The following is a 25,801-nucleotide window of genomic DNA, read 5'->3' as shown; positions in this document are numbered from 1 at the left end:
TTTCCTGAAAGCAACAGAGAGCTGCCTCAGAAACAGCAAACACTTTCCAATTGTCCAGGTCACAGGTTTAAGTGAAATAGATCTAATAATTGGAAACAATTAAAAAGGAAGTCTCATCAATACTAAGACTACCATGGGGGTCATAAATCCCACCACCCTCATTTAAAACTTGTAAAAACAAATTCAACTGACCAGGCTTCATTCTTTCCATCTCACCTATCCCTGCCCCACCTCCTCTTAAACCTTGGCCAAATATGAACGAAACAGCTATGGGGTAAGAGTTGGGTGCAGAAAATTAGGAGAGGTATGGGCTTGGTTTAGAGTTTTTTCTATTGGGCCTGGAGATTAGAAATAGTAGATAAAGAAGAAATGGTTAAGAATAGGCCATGGTTGTTTGGAGAAAATTCCCCAATTTAAAATTATTTTTTTCTAATGATACCTTTGCAATGATAACTGTAATAAATCATTATTAAAACATAAATAGCTTTGGGATAGAGATCTAATTACCAAATAAGATCTAATTGCCAAATTTCAGTAAGAAAAGGAAAATGTCCTTGAGATCTATGGAAAAGTTTTCCTGGATTTATGCTCAGGACAAATTAAACAATTGTAGTATATTTTCAGAGCTTTGACAGTCAATATGCTTTTGAGGTTATTCATAATTTTAAGATATTATGAAAACAAAGAGTTTTTTTAAACTTCCAATAGAAGGAATAAAAAAGTAAATACAGCTGAAAAAAAACTGCAGTGACAAAGTCTAGTCCTATTCCTGTTTTTTTGATGACTTTTGAACCAAATACAATTTTATTCTTAGATATATTCTCCCTAAACTTATACATGTTTACCGATAAAATGAGCTAGCATTATAGCTACCAGATCTTTAAGATGGTAAATAAATAAATAAATAAATAAATAAATAAATAAATAAAAATGTAAGTTTGTGTTTAATGAAATTAAGTTTTTTTTTTTTTGACAAACTTTATTTTTAAAATAATTATGTTATTTAGGATGTTTAAAGACAGTATCAAAGATCTTTTTGGTAACTTAGAGTATGTGGATATGTAAAATATACAAGATGTGCTTTGTTAAAGAAAGATACATAGTTTTAGCCTCGAGAATGTATAGGACAAATCCTGGGTAAATATGGAAAGGTGTAGAAGGTTTGCAAAAGTGAATTTTGTTAATTGTAGTCAGTGCTGACTAAAATTGATAAGACTGTCTAAGGGAATATGGTTTTGTCCTAAAGTAAAATGGCTAGTTTTAATATGTAAGACAAGACATGAGTGGATATGGCAAGTTGTAGAAGGTTTGTGACAGTCAGTTCTGTCTGCCATAGTCAATGCTGACCAAAAATTTGATAGGCCTGTTCATAATATTTTTTAAAGAGCTTTTATGTCAAACTGTGTATTCACACAAAACTGAAGTTTAGTTTTCTCTCTGTTAAAATACTGCATATTAAAAAAAATACTGCATATTGTGGTCTGCTCTTAATGAAAGTTTATAAAATGTTTTTCTTAACCATCTGATTATTCTGTCTAGAAGACAAAGATTCTATATCATTTTGGAATAATATCCTTGCTGATGTTCATGTTGACTTTATCTTCTTTTATTTCAGAAAACAAGTCTTCTCACTTTTAAAGGAAAACAGTTGCAAAGGATTTGCTCTTTCACTTTGTAAAAGTGAGGTGCTAAAATAGTTTAATATTTACATAGGAAGAGTTTGGGAAATGTTACAATACTTAAAAGGGATTTTCTATCCTTCTGTTAATTAAATTTGTATGGGTGAAATCTTATTCATATATTTAGAGATTGTATAAAATTCTTAAAGACTAGACAATGTTCTCACTGTCCATGTTGTATCCTGGTACTGATCTGCATGATGTTAAACAACAGTATGATGTTGTTAGTCATGGTTTTAGTTATTCTTAGAAGAATGCTACAGATCATGGAAATGACCAAATTTCCTTGTTAGTTATATTACCTTTTCTCTAATGCTTCTCTAAAAGTTACACTACTTTCTCTAATGCTTCTCTAAAAGTAAATGTGATCAGCTGTAAGTCAGAACTTCATCTTCAACAAAAAGGGACTTTAAAAGAGAAGCAAGGCAAGTATACAAATTATGTTGCATCTGTTAATTAAAATAACCCTGCTAAATGTGTAAAGGTGAGCCAAGACAAAATTTCTGCTATGGTTTGTGGATGATGACCCCAATATAAGCCAACTGTCAAATGTTTGTATTTCTCAAAATAGCTTCATTTAGAAAATGTTTATAAGAAAATTAGGGCCTAGATTGTACACTCTTACAGCAGTCACATCTATTTCAGAGCTTAAAATGTTATTTCTAAATTCTGAGATGCTTTGCTCCTTGTGTACAACCTGGTAGCTCCCAGGAACTTTGAGTAATTTTGTGACACCTGACATTCACACTCAAAGTTCTCCAGTTCTAGAAGTACTAACGGAGCAATATCATTCCACACAGCAACTGTTAAAACAGCTGAAAAAAAGATCAGGCTGCAATTAAGGATATAAATGAAGCTGATCTGGTTAGGACTAAAGTAAATCAGAATACACGGTAAAAGATTATATTGCGTGTATTTTAAAACTTTAATTTCTATGTGAGACCAAAGGAAGAGAGATTTATTTTGCCCCAAATTTAAATTTTATATAGCATACTAGGTGATTTAACCAGTCCAGTTTATTTAAACAACCAAATTCAGCTTTATTTGACATGGAACCTAGAATACGGAATGAGATATTGGTATTCAGTGCAAGTTAATGTAATACCCGGTTGCATTTCAGAGTATTTTGGGCAGGAAATGAAAAAGTATTTGTAAAGTCCCTTGTGAGACTGAAGGAAGAAAGCATGGAACTATTAAATTTCCCAATCTAGGGAATTTCTGCTATTCTCACAAACAACAGGGGCTCCCAATTTATGAAGCTAAGTCCTCTATCTTGAAGCTTGCCCTTATAAAACTGATTTCTATAATGGTGAAGCTAAGTCTAATTATAATTAATGCCTAAGATTTATCCCCTGAAAACCTCTTTTGTTGCTCAGAGGTGGTCTCTCTCTAAGAAAGACTAAACTCTGCAAATAAACTCACTACATTTCCCACTATGTAGGAAATGACTTCCAGAGGTGTTAAGTCTCCCTGGCAATGTGGGACATGACTCCCAGGGATGAGCCCTGCCCTGGAATCATGGGATTGGCAATGCTTATTTTACCAAAAGGGAGAAAAGAAATAAAACAAAACAGATTTAGTGGCTAAGAGATTTCAAATAGAGTCAAGAGGTCATTCTGGAGATTACTCTTATGCAAATTTCAGCCAGATAGTGCAAACTGCACCAGTGTGCCAAGTCCCAAGCAACAGTGTTCCTGAAAACCCTAAAGAATACCCCAGGCTCCATAAGACTCTATAAAAGTTTTACTTATTATTTTTCAGAGACTTTAAGCCTCTAGATTGTTCCTATGCCAGTTAAGCCCTGAAACCCAGAGGTAACAATCTTTCCAAGAATAACAACCTTTTCATTCCTCTATCCAATAATGTCAATGCCTCTTTTCAACACAAAGAAGTTAGAACTCTCATTGCCCAGATATCCCGCATGATTGAGAGAACAGGAAAACAAGAGGGAGGAGTTGTAACTGAGAAGTTAGAATTTAACAAATGATTATGATTAGTGAATCATTATATAGATATTTCTTTTAAATTTATCATCAAAAATGTTCAGTGTGCCAATCGAGTAGCATGGTGATTGTATACTCATTGAAAGACCTGGCAAAAATGCAAATAAAAGGGGCAAGGAGAGGAGAGAAAGCTGGTTTATATGCCATGAGAAAGGCAACCACAGAGAAGATGAAAATGTAGCAGTCAGCAAGAGGAAGATGGAGTATGCTCTATGTACCATAGAAGAATCTGACATTCCCTTTGAGATAGGGAGGCAAACCATTCTCTGCATTTTCCTATCACGGAGGAGGTTGGGCATCCAAACAAGTTCAGACCAGTCACATTCTCAGTAGTTAAAGGAACTCAAAATTCTATCCTCAGCACATAATAAGCACATTACTGCAAATCCTGCTTGAGTGCCTACACTACAGCATGGTATATAAATTTGGCCACAATGTACTTCAATCCTTCCGAATGTAATATATTTCATAAGACAAGATTTTTAAGAATCAAAGCTTTTTGAATGAATGTTACCCACTTCCTTAAATGTAAGCCTGTCTCCTGGTCTATGTCTCAAAGAGAAAAACAATAGTAAAATGTAGCTGGATAAGATTAACAGCCCTATATATTATTAAGACTCCAAAGTTGGAAAATACTTTGTTCCCAAATTAAATTCAGATGTCATTGTTTTGACTTTCCTACTAAAACGCAATTTAAAGAATATGGTCTTTTACTCAAGTACAGAAATGAAGCTCCTTGAGGGCAGGAACTTGGTTTGTTTTTAAATTCTCTATAACACTAGCACTGTAAAGATAACATAGTGGGTATTAAAGAACTCCACAGAAAGAATGATATATTTGACAAATGACTTCATTCTAACCACAGGTAGACATCTGGAGAATGTGGTAGCTAACATTTTAAATCTTTTTTAATAAGGGAGCCTATTTTCATTTTGCCAGTGGGGAAAATTGTAACATGGAAGATAAACTAGAATGTTTTCTCTCTGATGTGGTTTTTGACATGTTTATCTATTTCTCCATTTCTTTTGACTCACCCTAGAGAACACTTTTGAACATAAAGAAGCAGCTAATTTAGGTTGAAGTATAAGCTACCCAGAAGATGCTTAGCTTACACAGTCTAGAGCAATTCTCTATGTTCTGGTAGGCAGGAATCAAACAATTTAAATGCTTAATTTGTGTATTGGGGAAAAGAGTGGCAGAGTTCTGAGGGGCTTAATATTTTTCATGTACACATATTTATTTATTTATGTAATGTCTTCCATCTTTTGAAAAGATGTTTTACTGCGGAAATGGGAGGATGGATTTCATGGTAAAAATTTGCTAAAGGGAGATTTTCAAAGAGCTGTCAGTCTAGAAGGGGAGATACAAATGTAAACATAGTTTAAAATAGAGAGTAAAATGTATAATGGTTGCGGTATTGTCCACTGATATAGCTCAGGAGAGGAATAAATTAATTCTGTTAAAAAATGAATGGCGGAGTAAGATGCTACAGGGCTCTGTCCCCCCACAGAAGCTCTGAACAACCAGCAAGTGCTGGAAGAAACTTCTTTCTCAAAGCTCCAGAAAACAGTTAAAGGACTGCAGTAATAGAATGAACACTAAATCAAGAAAAAAGGCTACTTAAAAGCAGTAGAATCTCATGGTGCTCTGGATGGCCCTGCCCTACCCCTTGCCAGCTCCTTGTGGAGTCAGCGTGTACTCCCAGTGTTGATACCTGATCCCAGTTCCAGAGAAAGCAAAGTAACCCTCAGGCACATCCTGGGAGCATGTTTGTCTGGCCCAGTCTGTCCAGTGGTGGCCTCAGGGACTCGCCATCCCAGAACTTGCCCTCTGTGTGGAAGAAAGCTCATGGAACTGCTTTACTGGGAAAGGTGTTTTCTTTCTCTCCTTCTTTCTTTTTTTCTTTTAATTGAAGTTTATTGAGCTATATTCACATACCATGCAGTCATACAAAACAAAGCATACATTCAGTTGTTCACAGCACCATTATATAGTTGTGCATTCACCACCAAAATTAATTTTTGAACATTTTTATTACCACACACAAAAAAATAATAAGAATAAAAATTAAAGTGAAAAAGAACAATTAAAGTAAAAAAGAACACTGGGTGCCTTTTTTTTTTTTTTCACCATTTTTCTACTCATCCATCCATAATCTAGACAAAGGGGAGTGTGGTCCATATGGCTTTCCCAATCACATTGTCACCCTTCATAAGCTACATTTCTATACAGTCGTCTTCAAGATTCATAGGTTCTGGGGTGTAGTTTGATAGTTTCAGGTATTTACTGCTAGCTACTCCAATTCACTAGAACCTAGAAGGGGTTGTCTATATTGTGCGTAAGAGTGCCCACCAGAGTGACCTCTCGGCTCCTTTTGGAATCTCTCAGCCACTGAAACTTATTTCATTTCCTTTCACATCCCCCTTTTGGTAAAGAAGATGTTCTCCATCCCATGAAGTCAGGTCTATATTCCTCCCTGGGAGTCATATTCCATGTTGCCAGGGAGATGTACTCCCCTGGGTGTCAGAGCCCACATAGGGGGTTGGACAGTGATTTGTTGCTCAGATGTGGCCCTCTCTCAAGAGAGAGGGCCACATCTGAGCAACAAAAAGGCATTCAGGAGGAGGCTCCTAGGCATAATTATAAGCATGCTTAGCCTCTCCTTTGCAGCAACAGTCTTCCCAAGGGAGGCTCCTAGGCACAATTATAAGCATGCCTAGCCTCTCCTTTGCAGCAACAGTCTTCCCAAGGGCAAGTCCTGTGGTAGAGGGCTCAACCCATCAAACCACCAGTCCCCTATGTATGTGAGCACATCAGCAACCATCAAGGTGGGGAAGCCCAACACCCCTGCGTTCTCCACCAGCTCCTCAGGGGGGCTCTTATTTTTCTCATTCTTTTTTTTTTTTAATTAACTCTTTTTTTTTTTTAATTAACTATACCAAGAAAAATTTTTTTAAAACATACAATTAAATAACATTTCAAACAAATCATAAGAAGGGAGTAAGAAAAAGACAACTAACCTAAAATAACTACTTTACTTCCAACATGTTCCTACTCTACTCCAAGAAAATAACCTAATATAGCAACATTGCTGTAAACTTGTTCCTACCACACCCATCAGAAATTAACAGAACAGAGTCATTCCTGGGCATTCCCAGAACATTAAATTTACACACTATAGCTTATCTGTTCTTATTGGGTTATCGTTCCCCCTTCATTAATTGCTCTCTGTCATTAGTTCCCCTACATTCTACATTGTAAACCATTTATTTTACATTTTCAATGTTCACATTAGTGGTAGCATATAATATTTCTTTTTGTGCCTGGCTTATTTCATTCAGCATTATGTCTTCAAGGTTCATCCATGTTGTCATATGTTTCACGACATCGTTCCTTCTTACTGCCACGTGGTATTCCATTGTGTGTATATACCACATTTTATTTATCCACTCATCTGTTGAAGGACATTTGAGTTGTTTCTGTCTCTTGGCAATTATGAATATTGCTGCTATGAACATTAGTGTGCAGATATCTGTTCATGTCACTGCTTTCAGATCTTCCGGGTATATACTGAGAAGTGCAATTGCTGGATCAAAGGGTAACTCTATATCTACTTTTCTAGGGAACTGCCAGACTGACTTTCGGAGTGGCTTAACCATTATACAGTCCCACCAACAATGAATAAGAGTTCCAATTTCTCCACATCCTCTCCAGCATTTGTAGTTTCCTGTTTATTTAATGGCAGCCATTCTAACTGGTGTGAGATGGCATATCATTGTGGTCTTAATTTGCATCTCTCTAACAGCTAGTGAAACTGAACATTTTTTCATGTGTTTCTTGGCCATTTGTATTTCCTCTTCAGAGAACTGTCTTTTCATATCTTTTGCCCATTTTATAATTGGGCTGTCTGTACTATTGTCATTGAGTTGTAGGATTTCTTTATATATGCAAGATATCCTCTGAGGGTTACTGACTTCTAAGTGTATTCCATTGTGGTCAGAGAATGTGCTTTGAATAATTTCATTTTTTTTTAATTTATTGAGGCTTGTTTTATGTCCCAGCATGTGATCTATTCTGGAGAAAGTTTCCTGAGCACTGGAGAAGAATGTGTATCCTAGTGATAGGGGTTGTAATGTTCTATATATGTCTGACAAATCCAATTCATTTATCAGATTGTTTAGGTTTTCAGTTTCCTTAATGGTCTTCTATCTGGTTGATCTACCTATAGGAGAGAGTGATGTGTTGAAGTCTCCCACAATTATTGTGGAAACATCAGTTGCTTCCTTTATTTCTGCCAGTGTTTTTTCACATATTGTTTGGCACCTTGATTGGGTGCATAAACATTTATTATTGTTATTTCTTCTTGTTGAATTGCCCCTTTTATTAGTATTTAGTGGCCTTCTTTGTCTTTCATAACATCCTTGCATTTAAAGTCTATTTTATCTGAGATTAATATTGCTACTTCTGCTTTCTTTTGACTGTAACTTGCAAGAAATATTTTATTCCATCCTTTCACTTTCAATTTCTTTGTGTCCCTGTGTCTAAGATGAGTCTCTTGTAAGCAATATATTGATGGTTCACATTTTTTGATCCATTCTGCCAATCTATATCTTTTAATTGGGGAATTTAATCCATTTATATTCAACATTATTACTGTGAAGGCATTTCTTGAATCAGCCATCCTATCCTTTGGTTTATGTTTGTCAGATATGTATTTTCCCTCTCTCTCTTAATGTTCTTTAATGTACCCATACTGAATCTCTTTAGTGCTGAACCTTTCTCCATGTCTCTCTCTCCTTTCTTTGTTTCTCTGTCAGTAGGACTCCCTTTAGTATCTCAAGTAGGGCAGGTCTCTTGTTAGCAAATTCTCTCAGCATTTGGTTGTCTGTGAAAAATTTAAGCTCTCCCTCAAATTTGAAGGAGAACTTTGCTGGATAAAGAATTCTTGGTTGGCAATTTTTCTCTCTCAGAATTTTAAATATGTCATGCCACTGCCTTCTCTCCTCCATGGTGGCCACTGAGTAGTCACTACTTAGTCTTATGTTGTTTCCTTTGTATGTGGTGAATTGCTTTTCTCTTGCTGCTTTCAGAACTTGCTCCTTCTCTTCAGTATTTGACAATCTAATCAGAATATGTCTCAGAGTGGGTTTATTTGAATTTTTTCTGTTTGGAGTTTGGTGGGCATTTATGATTTGTGTATTTATGGTGTTTAGACAATTTGGGGAGTTTTCCCCAAGAATTTCTTTGAAAACTCCTCCTAGACCTTTACCCTTCTCTTCCCCTTCTGGAACACCAATGACTCATATTTGGATATTTTATATTACCTATCATATCCCTGAGGTCCATTTCGGTTTTTTTTCCCCCATTCTTTCTTTTTTTCTTTCATTTTTCCACTCTGTTGTCCTCTAGGTCACTGATTTGCTGTTCAGCTTCCTCTAGTCTTGTATTATAGGTATCCAGAATCTTTTTAATTTGGTCAACAGTTTCTTTTATTTCCATAAGATCATCTATTTTTTAAATTACTCTTGCAATTTCTTCTTTATGCTCTTCTAGGGTCTTTTTCACGTCCTTTACATACTATGCCATGCTCTCATTGTTTGTCTTTAGTTCCTTGATTAATTGCTCCAAGTACTGTGTCTCCTCTGATCTTTTGATTTGGGTGTTTGGGTTTGGGTTATCCATATCGTCTGGTTTTTTTCATATGCTTTAAAATGTTCTGTTGTTTTTGGCCTCTTGCATTTGCTTAACTTGATAGGGTTCTTTTAGGTTATGTAGACTGATTCAAACATTTATCTCTAATTTGTCAGATCTACAGTGGCATACACTTTCTCTAACTAATCTGTGGCATCTGTGAGCCACCTATTCCCCTCAAGCCAGTTCTCCCCAACTTTGTCTTTGTGGCAAGTGGGGGTCTGAGTCTTGTGGGGTCCAATTGGTGCACCAAGTTTGCATGTGTAGTTTGTGCTGCCCACCCTGAATGTGTGGCGTGTGTCTGAGTGGTTAGGGGGGTAGGGAGTCTTTAATAATCAAATCTCCCAGGTGTTCCTGGAGATTTAAAGCTGTTGCAATAGTCTAATCCTTCAGTTCAGTCCCACCACAGTTTATCTCTGCCGCTGACCTCCAAGTCCTTGGTATTGGCATATGGTTCCTGGGACTTGTGAGTGGGTCCTTATTCCAAGCTGTGCCCTCCTTGGGCCTCTGCTGAGGGAACACTGTGTTACGTCACAGGTGAGCGCCATCCCCCAAGAGAATTTCTGGGCCGCAGGGCCATGTTGGGGCATTCCCAGCCTGCTGAAAGGATGGCTAATGGGGCATGTTAATTTCCCCCTTTTCACACAGCTCCGCCCTCCCAGCTTTGGGACAATTAGCTGCAGGTGGGTGAAAGGCTATTGTCCATGCCAGGTATTGTGGTCTGTTGTTGGAAACACTTCCCGTCACACTGGGTTGTTTGGGGCAGCTCTGGGCTGTGGCGCTGGTGCTGGGCAGGAGCATTCCCAGCCTGCTGTGAAGATGGCTGTAAGGGGATGCCCCTGTTTTCTTGGGAAGTTATGGTGTTTAGTGAATTTTCTCAGCCACTAGAGTTCTTGCTTTGTCCCTTAGAGCTATCTTAGCTCTGCTCTTGTCTGGGCCCAAATTGCAAGTCTTTGAGGCTTTCTGTAACAGGCTCCTTAGAGTAATTATTTTAGAAAAAGAGAAAAATATTTAAAAAAAAAATGAAAATGAAAAAGAAGGGCCCTCCTTGCAGATTTTATGGGCTATTGAAATGCTAAGAGACAAGGAGATTAGGGCCCTTAAGGAACAATTAAGAAAGCAGAGAAACCAGCTCTCAGACAAGGGTCCTCACCCTCTGGATTTGCATACGTGCCTGATTCTGTTTGAACCCTGCCCTTCTCTGTTTTATGTTCACTGGAACTCCAAAAAGTCTCTGTTTTTATTTTGGGGTGTTTTTTGTTTTTGTTTTTGTTTTTGTTTTTGTTTTTTACTGTTTTTGCTAGCCCTATCTCCTCTCTCTGCTGGGCTGACTGCTCCCGGATTCTCCGGTGTCTGGTGTCAGTCTATCTATGTTTAGAGTTTGGATCAGCAGCCTGAGTTTTCAGTCAGAGCCTCCACTGCAGTTCTCCCTCCTTGTTCCCAGCCCCAACGGCCCCTCCTCCCATGGGACTGTGCCTGGCAGGGAGGGACACGGGTCCCCTGGCCATGAGAACTTACAGATTTCGCTGATCTCAGCTGCTCCACGCATTTGTGAGTGTTGTATGAATATGCCCAAAGTCAAATTGCTCTGTGGTGTCTGGTCCATGTAGTTCCTGGCTTTCTACCTACTGCCCTGGAGGAGTAACTAAAACCCACACCTCACCACTCTGCCGTCTTGTCCTGCCTCCTCATTCCTTTTTTTTAAAAAAAATTTGTTAGTTCCTGGCAATCAAGGAAAGCTCTGTCATAACACTAGCTGGATATAAGCTTAAAGAACAGACATTTCAGAATCTAAATTCCAGTGATAACACAATGAAATATTAAAATGTCCATGTTTCAAGAAAAGAGTACAAAACATATAAAGAAACAGGAAGCAATGGCCCATGCAGAGAAAAAAATTAAAGTATTAGAAATCATGAATGAGGAGGACCAAACCTGAGACATTCCAAACAAAGACTTTTAAAAAATGGTCCTAAATATGTTCAAAGAGCTAAAGGAAAACATGGAAAAGAACTAAAGGAAACCAGGAAAATGATATGTAAGCACAAAGAGAATATCAATAGAGAGAAGGAAATTATGAAAAGGAACCAAATAGAGTTGAAGACCACAGTAACTGAAATTTAAAATTCCCTAGAGGGTTTCAACAGTCAATCAGAGCTGGCAGAAGACAGAATCAGAAAACATGAAGATAAGACAATTGATATCATCCAGTCCAAGGAGCAAAAGGAGGAAAGAATGAAGAAAAGTGAACAGAGCCTGAGAAAGCTTGTAGGACACCATCAAGTGTACCAATATACACATTGTGGGAGTCCCAGAAGGAGCAGAACGAGAAAAGGGGGGGCAAATAATGGCTGAGAACTTCCCAAATTTAATGAAAGACATGAATATATATATCCAAGATGCTCAACAAACTCAAACAGGATAAACCCAAATAGTCCCATGTTGCAGCATATTATAATCAAGCTATCAAATGCTAAAGATCAAGAGAGAATTCTGAAAGCCACAAGAGAGAAGCAACATGTCATGTACAAGGGAGCCTCAGTAAGATTAAGCACCAACGCCTCATTGGAAACCGTGGAGGCAAAAAGGTAGTAGGATGACATGAAGTGCTGTAAGCAAAAAAACCGACAACCAAGAATTCTATGTTTGGCAAAATTCTATTTCAGAAATGAGGGAGATGAGGATGAACCTGGACCCGGCATCATGGGATTGAGAAAGACTTCTTGACCAAAAGGGGAAACAGAAATGAAACAAAATAAAGTTTCAGTGGCTGAGAGATTTCAAATAGAGTTGAGAGGTAATTCTGGAGGTTATTCTTATGTGTTATACAGAAATCCCTTTTTACTTTTTACAGTATTGCAGTAGGTAGAAGGAAATACCTGAAACTGTTGAACTGCAACTTAGTAGCCTTGATTTTTTAAGTTTTTTTAATTTTTTTACATTTAGCCTTGATTTTTGAAGATGATTATATAAATATGTAGCTTAAATGGTGTGACTGTGCAATTGTGAAAACCTTGTGGCTCACACTCCCTTTATCCAGTGTATGGACAGATGAGTAGAAAAATGGGAACAAAAAGTAAAAGAATAATAGGGGGAATGGGGAATGGGATGTTTTGGGTGTTCTTCTTTACTTGCATTTTTTATTATTATTATTATTTTGTTTTATTTGGAGTAATAAAAAATCAAAACTTGATTTTGGTGATGAATAGTACAACTATGTGATGGTACTGCGAACAACTGATTGTACACTGTGGATGATTGTAGGATATGTGAATATATCTCAATAAAACTGAATTTTTTAAAAAATGAGGGAGAGATTAAGACATTCCCAGACAAACAAAAGCTGAGAGAGTTTGTCACCACTAGATTGGCCCTACAAGAGATGCTAAAGAGAGTTTTGCAGGTTGAAAGGAAAGGACAATAATCAATAGATAGAAGCCACATGAACAAATAAAGATCTCCATTGAGGGTAATGACAGGGGTCAATATAAATGTCAGTGCTATTGTATTTTTGATTTGTAACTCCATTTTCTACTTCCTACAGGACCTAAAAGGCAAAGGCATTAAATGTAATGATAAATCAGTGGTTCTGGACTCATAATGTATAAACATGTAATTTGTAACAAGAACTACTTTAAGGTAGAGGAGCAGAGGGGTATGGGAACATAGGTTGTATATACTATTGAAGCTAAATTGATATCAAATAGAATGAGATTGCTGTAGATTTAGAGTGTTAACTTTAAGCCCCATGGTAACTACAAAGAAAATATTGGAGAATATGCAAGTTCATATGAAGACAGTTTGGGGGTAAAGGGAAAAACTGGAGGCAGGAGCCAGGAAGGAGGGGGCTAGGGTTATTTGCTCATTTCCATCTTCTTTGGGCATGGCAGTTAATAGTCATGAAGACCCACTAAATAAGCCTGCTGTCTCTTCTGGGGACCAATTTTTCTGCCTCATACAGTCATGGCCTTAAATATAAATATAGTTCATTTTTGTGTATCACTGAACAGCTTCCACTCTCCAGGGGCTCCATTAGTCTACAGGACTCATAATAGCAATATAAAGATGGGATAGTTCTTGCCACAGTTTGCTTTTTTCCACATTTTTAATCCTAGATGAGTACACAGGCATGTAGTTTGGTAGAACTTCTGCATCTTGGCACTCAAATGTAGCAAGGCCAAATCTAAACACAGTAAAATAAGCTTATACTTACTGTGAGTGTTGGGCAGTCTGAGATATTCAACTCCTGCAAATTTCTACAGTGGCCTAAATCAAACAAGTTACACATCAGTAAACAACATACCATAAATGGTTAAACTTAAAGTTTTTCTATTCTACATTCAATGTGATGTATTCATTAGAAAGCAAACAAAAACCTTGGCAAATAACTTGTTCTAAGTATATGGTTTCTTTTCTCAGAAAAGGAATTTCTTTTGGCTTTAAAATTATATATATTTATGCACACACACACACTTTTATTATTTTTTGAGGATTGTAGGAGGAAAGGGAAAGGAGAAAATACTACTTTTGGGAAAACAGTCTATACTTAGAGCTTTTGTTTGAAAGAACCTGAAGAAAACCAACCTGTTTTCTGCATGTGCATGACATGCCTTTTTGTTCATTTGTTTTGTTTTGTTGTCTTCTAATATTTGATTATGAAAAGTTTCAAACATACAAAAGAGTTGACAGAATTTTACAATGAATACCCATGTCTACCACCTAGATTCTACAATTTCTATTTTGCCATATTTGCTTTATCACATATTCACCCATCGATCCACTCAATCCATCTTATTTGTTTATGCATTGCAGACTAAATTGCAAACTTGGGCTTTCCCCTAAATACTTCAGCATGCATAATCATTAACTAGAGTTTAATATTTGCTTATGCTCTTTTTTTAGGTTTGATTTACAATTTACATACAACAAATTGCAGATAGAGAAGCAGAGGGCCAGAAAGGCCAAGTGCCTGATTAGCTCTGTGACTAGGGGCAAGTGCAGAGCCTGTGTTTGAACTGGTCTCCACCCCTGAGAACCACCGCTTTCTAATGGAGGAGACAGACGTGTGCAATAGCTAGACGGCAGTGTCCCAAGTCTGTGCAGACAGAAAGTAGAATTCCAAGTCAGAGACAGGAGAGAAGCATCTAGGGGAGAGCAAACCAATCAGTGAATGGGAGGAGAGATTGAGCCAAAGAAAGGGGAAGGCATCTAGGTGGAGGAGACCCCATGAAGCCAAAAACTCCAGGCAATGGGGAGATCTTGGCATTCAAACTGCCACAGTGAATAAAAAAAAAAAAATCTGCTTCTCATTAATGACACAGCCGCATGATAATAACAACAGAAATGTTATTAATTATAAATCCATTTTGAACATTTCTTCTTTTGCCAGGAGTGGACTATGTCCTCAGTAATAAATGCAAACCAGAAATACATTTTCAGAATTAAAAAATGAAAACAATTCTTAAAAATGTGTTGGTCTTGGAAGTCATCAGTAAGGAAAAAAATGGTTCCCCAAAACAATATGAGTAACTACATTTGTGAGATAAATGTTCTATAGATAGATACTTGAGAGTAATTCCTACAGTAAACACATGTTTATAGACAATCTACAGGTATTGAAGATATAGCAGCAAACAAAACTGGTAAAAACCCTGCCTTTTTAGAGCTTATGTTCTGGTTGGGGAGAAAGACAGTAAACCAAAGAGGTACAGTAACTACTTTGATAGTGACAAGTGCTACTGAGAAAACTAAAACAAGAAAGGGCAAGTGGGAGGGCCAGCGATTTTATATAGGGCTATTTAGGGAAAAGGTGATATTCGAGCCAAGACCTGCAGGAGAGGACAAGGAGAATTCAGTTTACTCAGAATTTCAGGAGCCCACACTCAGCATGGTCAGTGATTGGGAGACAGTAAAGGAAAGAAAACAGGAAGCTCAGCAGGATAGCCATTTGAGTCCTACTCTTGTTTGCTCATCCCAAGGCTGTAAGAAATTTGTTTAGTTTTTTGAATCCAGTGTGATGATGAACTACAGGTTTAAGTTTTCACAATGATGAGCCCTAATATTTGTGGTGTGCCCTGGACCAGGCAGTTTCATCCTCCCCACATTTACTATGACACATCCTTAGCCCCATTTTGCAGATGCTAAAGAAGAGGTTAAATTACTTGCCCAAGATCACACAATCATCAGATAGGAGAGTCTTGATTTAAACTCAGGGTCCAAATATTTACCCAGTACACGAGGCAAGTAAGTGGGTACAAAGCTTTCTCTACACTACTGTTCTGCATGAATCTTTGCTAACTGGAATGCTCTTGCTAAAAAAGACGGTGCTTTTATTATCAGTAACAGTGCTTGCGATGGTCTTTAACTTTTAATAATCTTTTTCTCTTCAACCTAGGGACTCCACGCACCCAGCTGGGTCTCATTGTTCGCTAACTGCATCAGTTAAGATTACCCAAACTTGAATTTCAAAGGAATACTTTTGTTGTTCCATCTGTCACATCGAGTAATTGGGGCCAGCTGGATGTCAGGATGCGTGTGGTTACCATTGTAATCCTGCTCTTCTTTTGTAAAGCCGCTGAGCTCCGCAAGGCAACCCCCGGGGGTGCGAGAAGCCGAGCAAATCATGGCAGGCCCAGCGGGGGCCGGCGAGCCTCGAACCCGGTCAAACGTTACGCGCCAGGCCTCCCCTGTGAAGTGTACACTTATCTCCACGAGAAATACTTAGATTGTCAAGAAAGAAAAGTAGTTTACGTGCTGCCTGGCTGGCCTCAGGATTTGCTGCACATGCTGTTAGCAAGAAACAAGATCCGCATATTGAAGAACAATATGTTTTCCAAGTTTAAAAAGCTGAAAAGCCTGGATCTGCAACAGAACGAGATCTCCAAAATTGAAAACGAGGCTTTCTTTGGTTTAAGCAAACTTACCACCCTCTTACTACAGCACAACCAGATCAAAGTCTTGACGGAAGAGGTGTTCATTTATACGCCTCTCCTGAGCTATCTGCGTCTTTATGACAACCCTTGGCGCTGTACGTGTGAGATCGAAACGCTTATCTCAATGCTGCACATTCCAAGAAACCGGAATTTGGGAAACTATGCCAAATGCGAAAGCCCACAAGAACTAAAAAATAAAAAACTGCGGCAGATAAAATCTGAACAGTTATGCAATGAAGGAGAAAAGGAACAATTAGACCCCAAGCCCCAAGTATCAGGGAGACCCCCAGTCATCAAGCCTGAGGTGGACTCAACTCTTTGCTACAATTACGTGTTTCCCATACAAACGCTGGACTGCAAAAGAAAAGGTTTGTAAGTTTCTTACTTTTTCATTTTCATAGACAATTAAAAGTGCTCTTTTGAATCTTATAACCCTCCCTACACTCCACCATGTCTTGGAATTTCTGGTGTAACTTCCACCAGCAATCTTCCCCCAGTGACAATGGAATTTACTCCAAGATTTCTGAAGTCGAGACTCAATGTGGTTGGTGACTAAGGGACAGTAGAGATGGAAGTGTACTCAGGAGGGGCACCCATTTGGATCCTGCCCTTATTTGCTCATTTCAAGTGTGGTTGTAAGGAATTCCTTCAATATCTTAAATCCAATGTAATTTAACTTACGTAGGTAAACCAATGAGTATGAAATCAAGTGCAAGTGTATGTATGCTGTGGGGAAAATGCTAGCTATATTAACTGGGCTCACTCCAATTGAAGTCAAACATGGTGTGCATCTGGGGGGAGATAACTTCAAGGAAAACCATCTGCAGAACAGGACAGGTGAGAGTACTCAGAGCCGGACACCAAGTGGGATGTAGTGATGGCATATAATTTCTTATAATTTAGTCCCAAGGTTTTAATAAACACCAGCTAACTTCCCATATCTTAATTGTCCTCAAATTATCCAAAAGAAAACAAAAATTAGTTAAAGAATAAAATTTAAATTATTTAGCCCAAGAACTATCAGACTAAGTCTTTCTAGAATATCACCTGCCAATCATTACTGGCGTTTCCATCTTACACAAACTTGTGCTAGGACTGTGCAGGATTTGCACATCCAGGATAAGTCCAGGATAAATTAGTGAAATAAGAAAACAGATGGAAGATTTTAGTAATGCTTTTGACATGTTACTGAAGACTGATGTTCTCAAAGGGTGGCCTAGTAACTGCTAACCTCCCTAGGACAACAAACTATATGACAATGTCTATATGTTTCAATTCTGACATGGCTTAATAATTTATTTGTAATATTAAATTAAAGCCGAGTGGCTTTAGATTAACATCATATGAGCAGCATCATACCTTCCACTTATTTTGGGAAGCTTTGCTTTGTTTTGTTTTGTGAGGACAAGAAAAAGGAAAAGTTAAGAGGAACATACATACCCCAATTTCTCTCAAGAATCAGGCAAGCTGAACCAGGAATCAATCTGTTCATTTAAATGCAAAGTCGTGATCGGGCCTTGCCCCTCTCTCTGGAAGGTGGAACCTGACTGGATCACACCACAGCTGTGTGACACAGAGAAGTTTGCTTATTCCAAATCCCTGTGAACAGGGTATAATTTGATGTCATTGTGGAACAGTTACAGGATGTAACCTGGAAAATGCTGTTCTGGGCTTCTCTGAATTTCAAAGGAAGTGCTCCTTCAATTAATGAGAACATGCTATCCTCAACTTCCAGGAAGTAGTAGTACCCCCCTTTACTGATGAGGGAAATGAGGCACCAGGAGGTTCAGTCCTGCCCCCAAGTAAGCAGCAAAGCTAAAATTTGAACCTTGGCCCCCCTAAGTCAGAGGCTGTGAGCTTCCTACTTCTCCCTGCTATTTTCCAGAATTAACCTGGTCATATTAAAATAAGCAGCAACCTTAACCATTGAAGCGTTAGAGAATTCCAGAGGAGTCAGTATGCAGTCTCTCTGTGCCAGACGGGGTGGCATGTCCTGACATTGTTAGGGGTGAGTACTTAATGCTTCGTATTGAAGAGCACATATGTGCTAGGATTTTCTGAATGATGCTCAGATTAAAACCTTGAATTATATATATTTGAAAACTAATACAAAGCTACTGTCTTAGATTTGGGATAGAAAAAGTACCCTCAAGCTAAATTTAATTTGCACTTTCTGCATCAGGTATAAAATAGAAATGTAGGTGCAGTTAAATCCATTAATTGAGAAAAATTAAATGAACACAAAATTGATAACTTGTACAGGTAGACTCCACTGTAATCTAAAAGAGATAAAGCATTAACAAATACCTTTCTTTTTCTTTTTTTTTTTTTTAATTTTTTTTTCATTTTTATTGAGATTGTTCAGATACCATACAATTATCCAAAGATCCAAAGTGTATAATCACTTGTCCCTGGGTACCCTTATACAGCTGTGCATCCATCACACTTAATTTTTGTTCAATTTTTAGAAACTTTTCATTACTCCAGACAAGAAATAAAGTGAAAGATGAAAAAAGAAAAAAAGAAAAGGAAACTCTAAACCTCCCCTATCCCTAACCAACCCCCCTCAGTTGTTGACTCCTAGTATTGATATAGTACGTTTGTTACTGTTTATGAAAAAATGTTGAAATACTACTAACTGTAGTATATAGTTTGTAATAGGTATATAGTTCTTCCCTATATGCCCCTCTATTATTAACTTCTAATTGTATTGTCATACATTTGTTCTGGTTCATGAAGTGATTTCTAGTATTTGTACAGTTGATCATGGACATTCCCCACCATAGGATTCAGTTTTATACATTTCCATCTTTTGACCTCCAACTTTCCTTCTGGTGACATATATGACTCTGAGCTTCCCCTTTCCACCTCATTCACACACCATTCGGCGCTGTTAGTTATTCTCACATCTTGCTACCAACACCCCTGTTCATTTCCAAACATTTAAGTTCATCCTAATTGAACATTCTGCTCATACTAAGCAAGAACATCTACATTTCTTCCACAAGGCAGGAGGGAGAGTCACAGAAGGTAGAGAGGCAAAAGAAAGAGGAAACAAAAAAAATGACAGCTAGGAAGCAGCAAAAGGAAAAATAACCTTAAATCAAAGTAGAGTAAAGAATCAGACAATACCACCAATGTCAAGTGTCTAACATGCCTCCCCTATCCCCCACTCTTATCTGCATTCACCTTGGTATATCACCTTTGTTACATTAAAGGAAGCATAATACAATGATTCTATTAGTTACAGTCTCTAGTTTATGCTGATTGCATCCCTCCCCCAATGCCTCCCCATTTTTAGCACCTTGCAAGGCTGACATTTGCTTGTTCTCCCTCGTAAAAGAACATATTTGTACATTTTATCACAATTGTTGAATACTTTAGATTTCACCAAGTTACACAGTCCCAGTCGTTATCTTTCCTCCTTTCTTGTGGTGTCTCACATGCTCCCCATCTTTCTCTCTCAACCGTATTCATAGTTACCTTTGTTCAGTGTACTTACATTGTTGTGCTACCATCTCCCAAAATTGTGTTCCAAACCACACACTCCTGTCTTCTATCACCCTGTAGTGCTCCCTTTAGTATTTCCTGTAGGGCAGGTGTCTTGTTCACAAAGTCTCTCATTGTCTGTCTGTCAGAAAATATTTTGAGCTCTCCCTCATATTTGAAGGACAGCTTTGCTGGATACAGGATTCTTGGTTGGTGGTTTTTCTCTTTCAGAATCTTAAATATATCACACCACTTCCTTCTTGCCTCCATGGTTTCTGCTGAGAGATCCGCACATAGTCTTATTAAGCTTCCTTTGTATGTAATGGATTGCTTTTCTCTTGCTGCTTTCAGGATTCTCTCTTTGACATTTGATAATCTGATTATTAAGTGTCTTGGCGTAGGCCTCTTCATATCTCTTCTGTTTGGACTACGCTGCGCTTCTTGGATCTGTAATTTTATGTCTTTCATAAGAGATGGGAAATTTTCATTAATTATTTCCTCTATTATTGCTTCTGCCCCCTTTCCCTTCTCTTCTCCTTCTGGGACACCAATGATATGTACATTATTGTACTTTGTTTTATCCTTGAGTTCCCGGAGACGTTGCTCATATTTTTTCATTCTTTTCTCCATCTGCTCCTTTGCGTGTAGGCTTTCAGGTGTTTTGTTCTCCAGTTCCTGAGTGTTTTCTTTTGCCTTTTGAGATCTGCTGTTGTATGTTTCCATTGTGTCTTTTGTCTCTTGTGTTGTGCCTTTCATTTCCATAGATTCTACTAGTAGGTTTTTTGAACTTTTGATTTCTGCCATATACATGTCCAGTGCTTCCTTTACAGCCTCTATCTCTTTTGCAATATCTTCTCTAAACTTTTTGAATTGATTTAGCATTAGTTGTTTAAATTCCTGTATCTCAGTTGAAGTGTACGTTTGTTCCTTTGACTGGGCCATAACTTTGTTTTTCTTAGTGTAGGTTGTAATTTTCTGTTGTCTAGGCATGGTTTCCTTGGTTATCCAAATCAGGTTTTCCCAGACCAGAACAGGCTCAGGTCCCAGAGGGAAGAAATATTCAGTATCTGGTTTCCCTGTGGGTGTGTCTTAGAAAATTGCTCCACCCTTTGATGCCTCAGGTCACTGTGCTTTTCTGCCCAGCAGGTGATGCCTGTTAGCCTATAATTCTTGACTGGTGTCAGGAGGTATGGCTGTGTTCCCCCAGGCTCTGGGGTCTGGTTCTGAATGGAAAGGGCCCCACCCTTTTCCTCCTAGAGAAGACAGAACCCTCAGGTGGAGGTCATTAGCATTTCAATGGTCTTGCTCTCTGCTTGTGGTGTCTCCACCCTTCCCAGAGTCACAGCTCTGGAAACTGAAAATGACTAGGGCTTTCTCCACTGAGCCGAAAAAGAAACAGATAGTCCCCTTCAGACCCAGTCCAAGGCAACCCTCAGGCTCTCCCAGGTCAGTCGTCACCCAAAGCCTCTGTCTGTTTTTTGGGGCTGCGTACCTGTAGTGAGCAGTTCACACTCGCTACTTAAAACCCCAGTTGGAGCTCAGCTGAGCTATATTCGCTTTCTGGGGGAGAGCTTCTCTGTGGCACCACGCGGCTCCGCAGCTCGGGCTATGGGGGAGGGGATCTCCTGACCTGGTTCCGCAGGTTTTACTTACAGATTTTATGCTGTGTTCTCGGGCATTCCTCCCAATTCAGGTTTGTGTATGATGAATGGATGGTCTCGTTTGTCCCCCCGCAGTTATTCTGGATTATTTACTAGTTGTTTCTGGTTTTTTGTAGTTGTTCCAGGGGGACTACTTAGCTTCCATTCCTCTCTATGCCGCCATCTTGCCCGAGAGCCTCCAAATACCTTTGTTTTCATTGTCTTTTTACTCTCGTGTCATCCTCTCCTTCAGTGAGCCTGTTTCAGCCCTTGTCTTTTTCCTGTTTTTTGTAATATTTTTGTCTCCTTTTCTCTTAGCAAACTTCTGCTTATAAGAATACAAAGTTTTTTTAATTGCTTTCCTTACTCAATGTATTGTTTTCTAAACACAAACTTCCAGAAATGCCCCATAAACACATTCCCCTTGCTTTGATAATATACATGTTATTACTAGAACACAATTTAAATAATGTTCCCTGAATTACACACTTGTATGTATTCTGTTGGGTCATATGTTAAAGAACAACTCAAGTTCCTCCAAATGTCAACAACTACACAGATCAGAGCCTATATGTTTAGGTTATAAAATGAAACGCAGTTTTGTCTTTTAATGTCATCAATATAAATGGCTTTCATAGGGGTTGATATAAATCTATTGATTCCTTTGATCATTTGGGTTTTGGGGGAAGGGGGTGTTGTATATTGTTGATTCCCATACATTTAAAGGTAAAGGTCTTGTCTATTAAACTCCCTTTGGTAATGTCTGGGCCATTAATTGATGATAATAATTGAGCTGCCTTTCTTTGCTCTTGTAGGGCAGACATTTAAGCAACCTTTAAAAGTAGTTCAGAACACAAAAATACATAGAAATTAAATACCATGGCTACAATTCAACTATGACAACCAGATTTTAATCCACTCTAATTTTCCTTGTTCCATTCAATAAATGGGAAACAAATGCCATATATTAAGAATGAACGTTTAGCAGTGTTCATCACTCCCTGTCCCTTTGTTAATTGTGCCCCATGTCTTAGACACTATGTAGAATCTGAAGAAGTCTAAAACATGCCATCAAGCGTGGAACTAGCAGTGGTATTAATGAATAAGAACCATCATCTAAAGGCCCTGTGTACCTGAGATGTAACAAGGCACATGCATTATGGTGTGTAATACTCACAACCCTAATACATGTACTATTATACCACAAAGGAAGAAGCTGAGCCCAAGAGAAGTTGTTGCCCTTCTGAAGTTACACAGTCAGGCAGTAATCTAGATCCCAAGCCTCTGTCCACAAAGCAATGCCAGCTCTTCCTTCAAGATTCTGTCTACATTTATAAACCAAGAAGAATTTATAAATGCCTTCCGTATGCTTCCTGCCAGCACAGAATCCTCTTGAGTTCTGCATAAGCACACCATGTACATGATCATACATAGGGAACCCACAACACAAATTACCCTGACTAGGGAGCTTAGCCTTTCCCAGCTGACTTGGAATGGGTCAGATGGTGTACATAGGGTACCTAATGTGTGCCAGTTCAACCACACAGACCTCAAAGCTCATTATTTTTGCCCTAAACATCTGAAATCAAGAAAAAGAAATAAAGGCTATATTAACTGGGAGACAGACTCTTTGCCAACAAAACTTAGACTTTCAAAGGGAATAAATGAGGGATTAGTTGAAAGGCACGTTTATGCTATTTTGAGGTGAATGGATTTGCCAAAAATACATGAAAATAAGAGTTTTAAAAAGTGCTTTTACCTTCACATTTACCAGAATAACTTTAGCATTTTTAAAGATTCTCTTACCTCTAAGATGAGGGCTGGGAAGAATATACAGGTAAATTGCCCCCAGCTGCCTCTGAAGTTGAGGTCACAATTTGAACAATAGAAAAGTTAAGAATTTTTTATTTTCAATAAATAAAGTCATTTATGTCTCTTCACCTACTATTACCAAGCTTTCAAAATGGTTCTGAAGTTACTGACAACCAGGATAGCCTACTAAATAGGAAATTACATGAAGAAAATTTCCGAATTTCCTCCACAAAATCAGCAGGTTTTACTGGGAAGAGGGACATGGTTTGTAAGGGGTGATAATCAAGTAAATACGGTATTTGCTTCAGGTTTACCAAAAATTTTGAATAGCAGTAAATATGGAGACCCTGTAGCACCTGGTTTAGAAATGGGACACTGACCAAATCTGCCTTCTGACATGGGAATACTTATCTTTTATTTACACTTTATCAAAGACAAACATACTTTACATCAGTATTTGCCATCTTATTTTAGTTCTAAAATAAAAGTTCTAAAGAACTGTTTTTGTTCATCAATACCACACATAAGATGTTTCCATGTTTTTCTAAGCCATACTAGTAAAGAGGCTTTGGTTTGCATTTCCTGGTATTATTTGCAGATCCTATTTTTACCCAGGCCTGCTGTTGACAACCCTGAATTTGGTTCTGTTATTCATATTCCTTTCCCAGCATCCACAGGGCCACCACACTGCTTAAGCTGGTTTTCTCATAAACATTTTTTTCCTACCCACTTATTTGTGGTTAACCCACTTCAGCATGTCCTACAGTGGTTGCTTAGGAGCTTTGCTGTCATCAACCCTCATGTCCAGCCCAGAAGATGTGGGTTCAGCATGCAAGTCCTGATAAACAGTATTTTCTAGAATCTAGAAAGTGCTGGGTCTGGTGACAAGGAAAACTTATAGCTCTTGATGACATTGTAGGAACTTGGTGAGGACTCTGGCTTTTATTCTTTGTGAAATGGGAAGGCTTTGGAGGATAATGCCATCTAGGGTGGGAAGTCATCTAGAAGAGTAACATAATCTGACATGTTTTAACAGGATCACTTGGGCCCAAGACAGTATCAGAATAATCCAGACAGGAGATGAGGGTGGTAGCAGTGGTGATGTTGAGAGGGGGTGGGATTCTGTGTATTTTGAAGTACACCTCTGTTCTGCTTTTGAAAGCCTCCTAAGAAGATGCCTCAGCCATTCTCAATAATTATTCTAAACTCTAAACGTCAAATGATTTCTCCTATCTGTCCTCAGACTTCAGTCGTCTCTGTGGTTTTAAAATGTCGCTAAGATTTCCATCTTCTTGTGTGTATAAAGCCCAAGAAAGAATACAGCACTCCAGTTTGGAGCTTTCTGATCCTAAAGGGAAGACTAGCTCATTGTTGCAACATTATAATAAGTTCAAGTCTTAAAATCTTTCCCTTTTCAGTACGTTGGCAGACACAACTCTAGGTCAAGCAGAATTTTCTTATGAGAGAACAGAAATAAGATCACTCCAAATTTTCAATGCACTTTCATTACCAGAGGTTTCAATATTCCTGAATCATTAAACTCAACAAAAATTAGAGCTCTTATTATTTACCATGTATTAGTTACCTACTGCTGTTTAACAAATTATCCCAACATTTAGTGGCTTAAAACAACACACATTTATTTCCTCATGGTTTCTGTGTGGCTTAGCTGGGTCCTCTGCTTCAGGTGTCTCAGAAGGCTGCAGTCAAGGGGCTGACCTCATCAGTCAGGGCTCAGCAATCATGGCTGTGGCCTTATCTGAAAGTTCAACTAGGAAAGGATGCTTCTCCATTTCCTTGGGAGCCATGGACTAAGGGCCTCAGTTCCTTGATGGTTGTTGGTCAGAGGTTACCCTCAATTCTTTGCCATGTAGGCCTCTCCAACAAGGTAGGTTGCTTTATCAGAATCAACAAGAGAGAATCTTCTAGCAAGAGGAAAGTCACAATCTCTTGTAACCTAATCACAGAGGTGACACCCCATTACATTTGCCATATTCATGGGTCAGGTCAATCACTAGGTTCAGCCCATAATTCGAGGAGGCAACTACACAACGGCATGAGTATCATTGGGGGGGATCATTGGGTACCATTTAGGAAGCTGCCTGTCACCTGTCACTTATTAAATACATTTACTCTGCAATTGTTAGGCACTGTTCTAAGCCTTCCTCATGAAGCTCCCATAGTGTGGGAGTGGGTTAGAGGGAGCAGGGATACAGAGAATAGAACAAAAAATAGAAAAAAAGTAGATTGGGCAGTATATCTGATTGTGATTACCTCTAACAAGAAAGAATAAAATAGGGACTAGGGTTGAGATGACAGGTAGATGTCATTTGTAAACACAGGGCCAGGAAGGTCTCACAGCCACCGCAGTACATTGACTCCAACCCACTCTCTCCTTCCCCACTTCACCCTACATGTCAACCTTGACAGGATGCTCTGAGCAGGTGGAACAACATAAAAGTAGCATAAAGGAAATGTTGAGGCAGCGGAGCATAAAAGCACAGCTTTGGGGGCTAGTGTGCCTGCATTTAAACTCCAGTTGTGTGACAGGGGCA

At 38.5% G+C, this 25,801-nt stretch overlaps 2 protein-coding genes across 2 annotated transcripts in view; one reads left to right on the top strand and one right to left on the bottom strand.

The window, feature by feature from the left end:
* Nucleotides 1-25,801, bottom strand: part of FBXL13 (F-box and leucine rich repeat protein 13) — a 316,890-nt gene that overhangs the window by 114,808 nt on the left and 176,281 nt on the right. Inside the window, exon 10 of the mRNA XM_037836473.1 lies at nt 13,587-13,639. Coding sequence (XP_037692401.1) covers nt 13,587-13,639 — 53 coding nt within the window. The remainder of the gene's footprint in view (nt 1-13,586; nt 13,640-25,801) is intronic.
* Nucleotides 1-25,801, top strand: part of LRRC17 (leucine rich repeat containing 17) — a 43,537-nt gene that overhangs the window by 12,565 nt on the left and 5,171 nt on the right. The window contains exon 3 of the mRNA XM_037836484.1: nt 15,768-16,673. Within this exon, the coding sequence (XP_037692412.1) occupies nt 15,902-16,673 (772 nt within the window). The 5' untranslated portion in view covers nt 15,768-15,901. The remainder of the gene's footprint in view (nt 1-15,767; nt 16,674-25,801) is intronic.

The sequence above is a fragment of the Choloepus didactylus genome, chromosome 5 (assembly GCF_015220235.1).
Source record: "Choloepus didactylus isolate mChoDid1 chromosome 5, mChoDid1.pri, whole genome shotgun sequence".
NCBI classification, from domain to species: Eukaryota; Metazoa; Chordata; class Mammalia; order Pilosa; family Megalonychidae; genus Choloepus; species Choloepus didactylus.
The sequence above is the reverse complement of the archived record's forward strand: the minus strand, read 5'-3'. Positions and strand labels throughout refer to the sequence as shown.